This window comes from Dioscorea cayenensis, unplaced genomic scaffold (genome assembly GCF_009730915.1).
Source record: "Dioscorea cayenensis subsp. rotundata cultivar TDr96_F1 unplaced genomic scaffold, TDr96_F1_v2_PseudoChromosome.rev07_lg8_w22 25.fasta BLBR01001214.1, whole genome shotgun sequence".
In the NCBI taxonomy this organism is placed as follows: Eukaryota; Viridiplantae; Streptophyta; class Magnoliopsida; order Dioscoreales; family Dioscoreaceae; genus Dioscorea; species Dioscorea cayenensis.
The window spans coordinates 986-13,077 of record NW_024087605.1 but is presented as its reverse complement, the minus strand read 5'-3'; the positions used below and the strand labels follow the sequence as shown (position 1 = coordinate 13,077).

Below are 12,092 nucleotides of genomic sequence, written 5' to 3'. Positions count from 1 at the left end.
TTCAAGATGCAAAAAAGTTTGTTCAATGTTGCGATAGGTGTCAAAGGACTGGAAACATTTCAAGGAGAGATGAGATGCCACAAACCTAGACCCAAGCTTGTGAGGTGTTCGATGTGTGGGGAATTGATTTCATGGGACCCTTCCCTAGTTCCCATGGTAATCAGCTTATTCTGGTAGCTATGGATTATGTTTCTAAATGCGTTGAAGCATAGGAATCCCCCACAAGTGATGCACGAGTGGTAGTAAAATTTTTTAAAAAGCTATTCTTCAGATTTGGTACACCGAGAACGATCATCAACAATAGAGGGATCCACTTTTGTAACTCTCAGTTTCCAAACACCCTGAAGCGATATGGAGTATTCCACAGGGTTGGAACTCCGTATTATCCTCAAACTAGTGGGCAAGTTGAAGTCTCTAACCGCGAACTAAAATTGATTTTTGAGAAATCCGTAAGTTAGCACAGGAAAGATTGGGCAGATCATCTGGATGATACCCTTTGGGCATATCGGACAGCATATAAGGCATCTCTTGGAGCAACACCTTATAGGCTGGTCTACGGGAAAGCTTGCCATTTACCCGTTGAATTGGAACATAAAGCATACTGGGCTATTAAGCAATTGAATTTTGATCCTCATCTAATCGGCCATAAGAGGAAGTTCCAACTAAGTTAGTTGGATGAATGGCGCACTATGGCATATGAAAATTCCTTGCTTTACAAGAAAAGGATCAAGGAGTATCATGACCGACACATTAAACAAGGGAAACACTTCAAGGAAGGGGGCCAGGTTCTCCTCTTTAATTCGAGGTTACGACTCTTCACGGGGAAGTTAAAATTGAGGTGGCACGGACCCTTCACAGTTTCACAAGTCTTTCCCCATGGCGCCATCGAGATAACTCATCTAGAGAAAGGTATATTTAAGGTTACCGGTCACCGACTGAAGCCATACCTATCTTGGAGCACTTCTCTTGGGCTTGGAGGTATGTCCCCACCATTTGATCCCTAATGAGGTAAGAATGAAGGTACGTCGAGCTAATGACACTAAACAAGTGCTTCTTGGGAGGCAACCCAAGTCTTTTAATTCATCATCTTTAAATTTTTGTATTTCTTTTAGTTGCTTAGTTTCTTTATTGTGGTTGAATGCTCATGTTTGTGAGATTTTCGTATTTTTCTTTTGTTGTTGTTGTTGTGCTCAACTCATGCTTAGGCTTGCTCACTTGTCTTTGGTATGAATTAGTATTGTTTAGTTGTGTTTCATTGTCATCTCGGCATTTAAATGGTTGTAATTCATATTTTATTGAGTTTGCAAGAGGAACCATGTCAATTTTTCGATTTTCCAGGTCCATACGGGCTGTATACGGCCCGTATGGACACTTGTGGCTTGATCCATGGCCTTGCGGGCATCATTGCGGCTGCAAGAGGTCCCTTCTAGGAGCCTTGCCCATGGGCTGTGGGTCTCACGGGTGCCATACGCCCGTGAGACCGCCCGTGGGGCTCTCGGCCACACATTGCGCGTGCTGGCTGAAAAGCTCACGGGCGCCATGCGCCCGCATGGTGCCCGTGACCCTTTCAGGTTGAAATTTTCCAGCCCATGCGGGCACCATGCACCCGCATGGGACCCGCATGGGCTAGCTAGCCCATTAAAGTGGTGTTCTTCCCCTTTCTCTCTCTACTCCACCCTCCACCTTCTCCTCTTAGTTTTCTCCCATTTCTCTTTCACTCTACCTAATTTCTCCACCATTTTTCTTGGTTTTTTCTTCTCTAATCCCCTCTCCTCCATCTTGCAAACTCAACCTTTGAATTTAATCAGAGTTTTACCATCTTTTTCGCCGGATCCCTTCACTCCAAGCTTTCAAGCCCTAATTCAAGGTTTTGTCACAAACTTGGGTTTTGTTGTGTTCTTATTTTATCTTTGTAGCTTGAATGCCATATTTGGTTTTTGTGATGTGGTGTATGCTTAATTCTTCGAGTTCTTCCTTCATTTGTAAATTTTGGGAAGCTCCATGTCTAGGAGAAACTCTTGCAAAAAATTTTCACGAGTTACTGTAGCAAAGACTGAATTTTTCATTCTTCACATTGAAAATGTTGTGCACTCACTTTTTCTTAATGCTATGATGATATGGATATCTGGTATGACTATATTCATGAAAATCATGGTTTGATCTTGTGTTTTGTGGTATAGGAATGCCGGTCAAACGAGTTTCATCAAAGCGACCAAAACGCACCGCGACACCTATTGGAGAACCCTCCTTCACCTTACCACACCATAAGAAACATCAAAGATTGTGCCTCTCCTCCTTTACTCTTTGCTGCCTTTGTTGCCCACTAACTGTCCTTTCACTGAACAATCTTCATCAACTAAATGGGGCAGTCTCTTTACCCTTCCTTTTCATGCTTCATTTACTTATTATGAATTGTACACCATGTTCTGCTGATTAATGTACATTGAGGGTGATAAGTGCTTGTGTGATATGAATGCGAAGTATTCTTTGCTTATGTTGAGCATTACTTTTTTCGGGTTCAAACGCGAAGACATAGGTCGGGTGTGAGATGCTAGAGTGTGTGCCAACCTCCTTGTATTTGAGTTCACTACACCAAAGTAGGGCTTCTGCGGCGTTTATTTAGTGGCGCTTTTAAAAAACCCCGCCACTATTTTTACTTTAGCGGCGTTTATTATAAATGAACGCCGCCATATTCTTTCTGGGGTTTACATAATTTTCGCTTGGAATAAGATTTACATTAGCGCCGTTTTTTTTAATAAACGCCGGTATTATAGAGGCATTTATTCAAATAAACGCCGCCAAATTATTTCGGGAAATTAGGATGAATTAAAATTCAAAAATATAATTTTTCGTAGCGGCGTTTATATTAATAGGCCCCGCCACGTGTGTTTATTTAGTGGCGCGTAAATAATAAACGCCGGTAAAGTAATTAATGGACTTTGAGAATTTAACATGTGGAAAATATATATTTAATTTACCGGTGTTTATTAAAATAAACGCCGGTATATTAAATGAATATGGCGGCGTTTTAGGAATGAATGCCGGTAAAATTATTGGCGAGATCGGGGATAAAATTATCCGCTAAAATAAAATTTATATACCGGCGTTTATTGTAATAAACGCCGGTAAAGTTTAATGAAAAGATTAAAACTTTGCCAGTTTCCTTTCGATTTCTCTCCCCCGTTTCTTCTTTCGATTTCCCTGCGCGCTGTTCTCTTTTTGCCAGTCTTCTTTGACTTCTTGCGCACAATTGAAGCTGTCGAGTTCGTAAGGTGATTTAGTGTTGTTGATTTAGGTTTTTTTTTGGGTGTTTTCTTGTTTTAGGTTTTGGTGGTTCATTGGGATTTTGTTAGGGTTTTGAAGAAGGCCGCCGCCGCCGCGAGTACCGTCGGAGCTACCGGAATCGCTGAACGCTGATGAGCTTCATCTTCATTGGAAAAACGGCATGATTTTTCTTTTTTATTATCGTCTTGTGTGGTTCTTGGGAATTATCGGATGTATGGATGAATCTCGATGCTCTTCTTTGGAACAGGGCTTGGAGACCAGTACGGTGTAAGCAGTTGACTGAGCTTTTGAAGGATTGGCCGGGATCGCTTGGGTATTGCATGTATGGGTTCTTTGTTTTGTTTTTTTTAATTTTGTGAACATTAGAGAGTAGAGATCATGATTTGTAGATCATTAGCTTACTGAAATGTGAAGTTTTGTTTGACAATTAAAGGAATAAACTGGAAATTTCCATGCTTGTTTAACATTTGTTAGGAAGCACCATGCTTTTGATCACCATTTTAGCAAGTACTCCAACATCATGCTAGTTTACTCATTTAGATGTTTGAGATACAGATATCAAACATGTTTAGTGTTTCAAAATGGTGTTTGTTTGTGTGTTTTACTGGTCTTGACTCTTTTCTTGGAAATATAAACTTTTGTTATTTGATTTGTGCTGGTTTAGAGGTTTGTTTTAATCAACAACTGTGATATTTTTGTTCTTTTAGCAACATATGGTAGGTATGGACCATATAATTATTTCTGTTGTAACATTGATGTGGTTGCTTCTGATTGAATATGGAAAACCTTTGTGTGTATAATTTGAAATTTTAGTTTTTGTGGAGTGCTAGGAGTTGATTTTAGTAAATCATTCAGTTGTGGCTTTTTAATATAATTCTTTTCATCATTTGAGAAGATCAACTTGAGAAATATACCAGAATACAACAAAGAGTTGTGGAGATGATTTGATTAGCATGATAGGAAATAATCTTGATGCGTGAGCATCAAATTTTAATTTAATTATTTTCTTATATAGTTTGCATGTCATTTCAGAAGATTAGATTGAGATTTCAACCAGAATAAAACAAATAGGTGTCATGATTAAGGACAAACCTTGATACACAGGGACCTAACATTTCCATTCAGTTCTTTTCTTCATATAGTTTTTGGCTGGTTATGTGGAACAATTAGCTTAAGAATTCCACCTAAATGCAACAATTGCGTGTTATGATGCTTTTATTAATTCAAAGGGAAGATGGAACAATTAGGGTTTGAATGACATGAACAAAACTTGATACACAACATATGGTAAATTTTTTATTGGTTCATATAATTTTTCAAATCGATCAACTATTCCTCCTTGTATTATTTTTAGATTGGTCGAAATTTTTTTTTTCTACAATATGGACAAGCCATCATCACTTATACATTCACTAAATACCTAATCATGTTTTAAAAGAGTTAAATCTTTAATCTCTGATATGCGAAATAAACTCATTACTATCGAGTTATTGCGCTGGTGGTGCATGGTCATATTTTCATTTTTATTGTTTAGTTTGTTAGCATTTTATTTCTTATATTTTATTAGTATTTTTTTTATATAAACTACTTGTTGTTATGTTTAGTATTCATTGAAATATCTCACTAAGTCTAATGGCAACCAAAAAAGGTCCAATCTCTAGAATATGTCCACACAAACTGATTTGATTGACAAGACTTTAAAAACAATCTTTTAACTTTTGTAGATTTTAGAAAATTCAGACATTATTCATCTAATCTATAATCAATGTTACTTCCCTCTAGAATCTATATACTAAATTTTCCTGTATCTGCAACAAAGTCATGGAAATCAAAGATTTTTCTGGTGAAATTAGAGTGAGTTAGGAGTAATTAGTCACCGACCAAGTTACTCTTTTCTTTTTGTAGTTTGTCGGCAAAATAGAATATGTAGTTCCCCTAAAGGCAGACATGGACTCCTCAAAAATCCCTTCAAAGACTAGATCATTTTATCATTTATTTATAATACATTGCATGGTTTCTAACTACAATTAATTAGGTGAGCAGATGATTCAATGTCGTCTAGAAAAATCAAAATCCCAAAGTCAGTTTGGAAGTTAATTCTAGAGAAGCTGGAAGCAAGAACAAATTAACATGTGAAACATGTATGATCATCATAGTGATCTCTTTTTATCTTTAAAAAAATTTATGTTACAAAAGGACGCATTATGGAATAATTGTAATTTTCTTCATCATTAAAACTTCATTCCAATAAACTAGTGCTTGGAAAAGGAATGATGTTCCCTTCTCACTTATGAGTCATGTGAATTATTCCCTTCTTTGTTAGCTTATGTTTTACATAGTTTCACCTTGATTTATAAGACCTAATGTGTTTACATCGATTAAATAATAGCGACGAAGTAAAAATGAATGATTGTTTCACCTTGATGTATATCTTAATGTGTTAAGGCGAAATATGCTTTAATTTAGAATATTGTGAATAATTTTTTAATATATTAAGCAGAAATGGATAAGAGTTGGATGCGTAAGTCACGATTGAGTCAAGAATATGAAGATGGAGTCGAACAATTCCTCAATTTTGCATTTGCCAAATCAAGTGAAGATGATAGGATCATTTACCCATGCATAAAGTGTGTGAATATCCATTGGCAAACACGTGAAACAGTGCTTGAACATTTAGTTTGTGATGGCATTGTACAAGGTTACACATGTTGGTTTTTTCATGGAGAGTGTGTACCGTCACCTATCCATGAGCCAACAAACACATTTACAGCTCCATCAAGTTCCAATTCTCACTTCCAAACTTCTCGTGCAAGACCAGATAGTTTGGAAGAATTATTGCGGGATGCTTTCAACATCCATCAAGTTGATAACGAGGGCCTACCATCTACTGCTGATGAATTCAACGTTGAGGTGAATGATGGAGGTGAAGCTCCTATAGAAGTTGATGAACAGCCTTCTAAAGAAGCGGCAAAGTTTTACAAGTTGCTTGAAGATATGAACGACAAACATTATGAGGGATCGCAAAGATTCTAGATTGTATTTTTTTGCATTCGACTTTTTCCACTTGAAATGCATGTGGGATGACCGCTAAAGGCCTTGACCACTTGATTGAATTTTTTTAAAAGAATTTTTTTCCCTCGCGGCTATTCCCCGAAAGTAGTCGTGAGTCGAAGAAAAATTATTAAGGATTTGGGTCTAGGGTATGAAAAAATTCATAGTTGTCCAAATGACTGCATGATATATTGGGAGCATAATGAAGGTCAGCAATCTTGTCATATTTGTGGTCGTTTCTCACTGGGTGTCCACCGATTCTCGTGAACGCTTTGAATGAAGACAATGAAGTGGTCCACAAGAGACCGCGAAGGTTTTTACGGTATTTTCCATTAATACCACGATCGCAGAGACTTTTTCATGTCGACTAGGACTTCACCGATATGATCCGGCATGCTAATGGTCGGCCCAATGATGGACTGTTACGACACCCTGCTGATGCTGAGGCATGGAAATCATTTGATGCAAGATATCCTGACTTCGCTTGTGATCCTAGAAATGTGAGGCTTGGTCTTTCTTCGGATGGGTTTAACCCATTCAAATTATTAAGTACTTCTTACAGCACTTGGCCAGTTGTGTTGATCCCTTATAACTTGCCACCGTGGATTGGGATGAAACAAACTTCTTTTCTTTTGTCAATGATTATTCCTGGGGACAAAGGGCCTGGAAACGATATTGACATATACTTACAACCTCTTATTAAAGAGTTAAAGCAATTATGGGTTGGTGTAGAGACATACGATGCATCTGTAAGGAGAAATTTCAATATGCGGGCTGCCTTGTTATGGACTATTAATGATTTCCCTGCTTACGCAAATTTATCAGGTTGGAACACTAAAGGGAAATATGCTTGTCCTTGTTGTGCTGCAGAAACTTCATCACAATGGTTAACCGATGGCCGAAGTTTTTGTTATATGGCACATCGGGCGATGGCTAGAACATAATCATCCATACAGATCTCGTAAAACATCTCGCTTTGATGGTAATGTAGAGATGCATCGAGCTCCTTCAGTTACTACTGGATATGATATTTTATTAATGTTGAAAGAGATGCAATTTTCTTATGGAAAGCATGGCAAAAGCAAAATAAAAAAATCAAACAATAATAACTCTTCGAAGAAAAGACCACGGCAATTATCCAATATTGACTTGGATACTGATGATGATGAAATACAGGAAGAGGAATCAACTGAAGCAAGTTTGTGGAAGAAGAGAAGCATATTCTTTTATTTACCATATTGGCAGCACAACCTACTTCGCCACAACTTGGATGTTATGCACATTGAGAAGAATGTTTGTGAAAATATTGTTGGAACAATTCTTAATGTTGATGGGAAGTCAAAAGATAATCTAAAATGCAGACTTGATTTGGTTGACATGGGAATTCGTCGAGAGCTTCATCCTCAATATCTTCCCAATGGCAAAACAAGACTACCACCGGCTTCTTTCTCCATGACAAAAAAAGAAAAAGACCTATTTTGTCAAGTCTTGAAGACTATAAAAGTCCCAGATGCTTACTCTTCGAATATATCAAAATGTGTAAATCAGAAGGAGCGAAAACTTCAGTCTTTAAAATCACATGATTATCACATATTGCTGCATGATTTGCTTCCAATTGCTTTGAGGTCATCCATGTCAAAGCAAGTGACTCACGCCATTTCAGAGCTTTGTAACATATTCAAAATTATTTGCGGTAAAGTTCTTAAGGTGGAAGATCTTGACAACCTTCAATATCGAGCAACAATAGCTTTGTGTCACTTAGAAAAAATTTTCCCACCTGCATTCTTCACTGTAATGGTGCACTTGGTTGTTCATCTACCAATGGAGGCCAAAATCGGTGGACCTGTGTACTATCGATGGATGTATCCAATCGAGAGGTATTATTTTGGTAAAACATCAATTTATTATAATGTCTTGTCAGACAAACTTCTATAGGTTAACAATCGCAGCAATTCTGTTGTAGGTTTTGCTCAAGTTAAAAATCCTATGTGCGGAATAAACGATATCCTCGAAGGATCTATTGTCGAAGGATTTCTAGCGTAAGAATGTGTCACTTTTTGTTCTAGGTATTTGGTTGATGTTGAAACAATATTTGATAGACCTGGGAGAAATTTAACACAAGTGCACCATGAGCTACTTGTAAAGTCGTATTTATTTGAATGTGGTGGAGAACCAATAGGGAAAGTTGAAGTGCCACAGTTAGATGATAGATCATGGGCACAAGCACATCGTTATGTGTTATTCCACTATAAAGCTATTGACTCACTCCAAATGTAAGTTAAACACTTCACATTTCTTATTTGGTGTGTTGGTGTGTTGGAAGTTTTTAACATTTTTTATCATTACTTGTAGTGAGTATAGAAATATCTTGAAAGATCAAACAAGAGGTCGACGTTCAAATGCTCGTGATCTCGATAGGAAATTTACCGAAACTTTTCATGAATGGTTGGGAGAAACGGTAAGCAACTAGAAAATCTTAGTCTCTTGAACAATTCTCTATTAAGAATTTTTATAATTGCATTCATGTAACTTGTATAGGTTTCTCATGGGAAAAATGTGTCAGAAGAAATAAAATTTCTTGCGCAAGGTCCAAATAGGATTGTCAAGAGATATAAAGGACTCGTCATTAATGGATTTCGATTCCATACTAAATCTCGAGAAAGATTTAGGCGAACTCAAAATTCTGGATGTCTTGTTACTTCTTCTACTATGAGCTACGCCAGTGCTAGGGATGCAAATCCATTGGAAGGAAATGTTGACTACTATGGTGTGCTAAATGATATAATTGAGTTAGACTACTTTAACAAGTTCAAGGTTGTGTTATTTCGTTGTGATTGGGCTGATGTGAATAATAGTAGGGGGCTCAAGAAAGATAGATATGGGTTTACAATAGTCAACTTCTCTCGCACGATTCACACTGGCAAACATATCCTCGATGAGCCTTATGTGTTCTCATCACAAGTAAAGCAAGTTTTCTATTCCGAGGATCCAAAAGAACCTGGTTGGTTTGTTGTGATACGTAATCAACCAAGAGAAGTGTACGACATGGGTGATGAAATAATAGATGATGGACCCTGGACTGAATGTTTCCCTTCCTCTCATGAGAGTATCTTCAATGATAATGATGAGGGTCAATGGGCCCGTGAAGATGTTGACGAGGACATTTATGACTTTTGACTCTTAGCAATGTCTTATACTAATTGTATTGACTTTTCTTTATTTTTAAGGTAAGCTATATCTTGTTTCTAATGTCTTCTTCACATCTTGTTTGTAATTTATCACTAGATAACTAAATCCATTCATTCTACTGCCAAAAAGTCAACCATTATGTTTTTACAAAAATTGTTTACAAGTGGCATATTTGATTGATAACTATTTCGCATCTATAAGTCCATCACAAAGAACGACTCGCTACTTTTAGCTAATTTGGTGAATGTAGTTTATTATAGCCCAGCCATGCAATTAGATTGTTTTTATTCTCGGGTTCTGCTTTTTAATTTCCTTTTGCCATATGTTGATTCTCATTCTTTTAAGTAACTTGCTTTCATTCCTCACCCATTTATCGCTTATATGCGTGGCATCCTAAGAATTACTCGCCGGTTCCATCTTCCATGAACAAGGACCTCCAGGTTAACAAAGTTGAGCAGGGTGAAAGTTCCTTAGAAAAATATAGCATAAGTACTTTAGTGAATATGGTTTATCATAGCCAAGGCATGTATTTAGATTGTGATTTTTTCCCGGGCTCTATTTCTAATTTCCTTTGCCACATATTGATGCTTATTCTCTCAAGGAACTGGACTTCATGCATGCCACATTTACTGCTTATCTGCAGTGTATAGCTCATAATTGAATCTGCTGATAAAGAGCAAGCTGGGAAAGAAAGCTAGATCCACCAAAGGCCAATAAGAATAGAGTTTCCCGGTGAGGCATTTTTTTCCATTTATACACCAGTGTCATTGATGGTTCTTTATTCATAGGTTATGATTTCAACATTTGAGTTTAACTTGCATAATTTATAGTGTATAAATTCAATATCTCGATCGATAGATGGGCGGGTTTCGATTTTCAATGATGGATGGCTTTTATATGTAAGATTATTTATTGATGTTAAAAAAAGAATCAATTTCATCAAAAATTCATGTTTATTGATCATTTTCTTTTCTTTAATCATCTCCATTAGATCAACTAAATGTGGTGTTGTGAGTCATGTACATGAAAAATATCTTCAATACAAAGCTAGAATAATGAATCTTGGTGTTTGTCATAACCCCTAAAAAAATGTGTAATATTGCTAATACACAACTGTGGTATATTTCAGTTTATACACCAAATCACTGACGGTTCTTTAATCATTGATTGAAATTATAACATTAGATTTTAACTTGCCTCTCTTGCATCTAGTAAATACAGTATACTGATCAATAGATGCACAGCTTCCTACACCACTCCATTTGTTAATCTGTCTTTATGGTCGCAAAGCATTTGTTATTTCGTAGAGTTCTAAAACCTATGTAGCATTGCCAAGTGGGGAAAACAAGCACAAGCCACGGCAATTCTTTATTTTTTCTATGCACTATCATAAGTAAGTCCCCACTATCTGCAAAATTGGCATTCATCTCTATAATTAAGTCTTTTTTAGCTTGTAAGATTGTCCTATAATTGTAAATTTAGGTAATTTTCCTGTTTGCCCAACATAAGAATCTTTATTTTGTTTGCTGAGCAACCAAGATTTGATCAATGGTCTTGTTCCTTTATTGGATTGGAATTATAACTTGTCTAGTTCTTATATTCTTCTGAAGATGACAAAGTTTTTCTACTTCATTAGCACAACAGAAATCCTTTCTTTGGAACCAAGAACACCATAGAGCACAAAATGAATTATTTTCCTAATGTAATTAGAATTAGGTGCACAAGTATTAGTTTCCTGGTAGAATACTTTTACAATGCCAGATATTTTGTGCAGCAGAATGTGGTAGCTGGATTTTGTATTCTATATATTTGTATTTTGTACTCTGAAAAATTGCAAGAGATCCCTTGCATCATTGGTTCTTGTTCTCTTGATGAACACTTGAGAAACCTAGTTGTTGATTCAACAGATGGCATTTAACCAATAACTTTAGGACTATCAGCCTCTATTGCTCTGTTGTTTATAAAGTTCAATTCATCTCTGTTCTTCAAGTAGAGTATCTTATTTCTTATATATGTGCCATTTTTGTGAAATGCTCACGATCAACATTATCACTTTTGAAAAGTAGGTGGAAATCATCATCTCTTGTTTAGAAGCCTTCTTTTTTAATCTCATTTCTTTCTTTCTTTTTATATATGTTGTTGTGCAAGATTTGGTTTATTAGATATAAGGAATATAAGCAAGAAACAATAACATATGATTTATGTGTCTCTTTTGTTCCGTGGTTATCAAGTAACAATAATGTATTTCATCATTTTCGTGAGTGGATCATATATGCTCTTGTCGGGACTTTTGGTAATGAATGACATTTCAATCTTTAGAGATTAATGGCCAAATTCTGGTTTAAATTTGGTTATTTATCAACTCTCTTTGTGGTCACAATGCTTGAACCGCCGCAAATCTCGACAAAAATTATAGGGAACATGATGAGCACTATCTCGACAATACTACCGCTGGACATGTGAGGCTCTTTGATCTATATAGTTCATTCTCGCTTCATCGAGTTTCTATGATATGCATGGTTTCTGACAAAATTATCTATATGCTTGCGCGATTGCTAATTGTGTTT

At 36.5% G+C, this 12,092-nt stretch overlaps 1 protein-coding gene across 1 annotated transcript; it reads left to right on the top strand.

Annotated features, from left to right (window-relative positions):
* The first annotated feature begins 6,719 nt into the window (after positions 1–6,719).
* On the top strand, positions 6,720–9,513 carry LOC120255833. Its single transcript, XM_039263605.1, has 5 exons — positions 6,720–7,239; positions 7,328–8,213; positions 8,403–8,609; positions 8,689–8,794; positions 8,875–9,513. The coding sequence occupies exons 1-5, from the start codon at positions 6,720–6,722 to the stop codon at positions 9,511–9,513; spliced, it is 2,358 nt and encodes a 785-aa protein (XP_039119539.1).
* Positions 9,514–12,092: the final 2,579 nt, after the last annotated feature.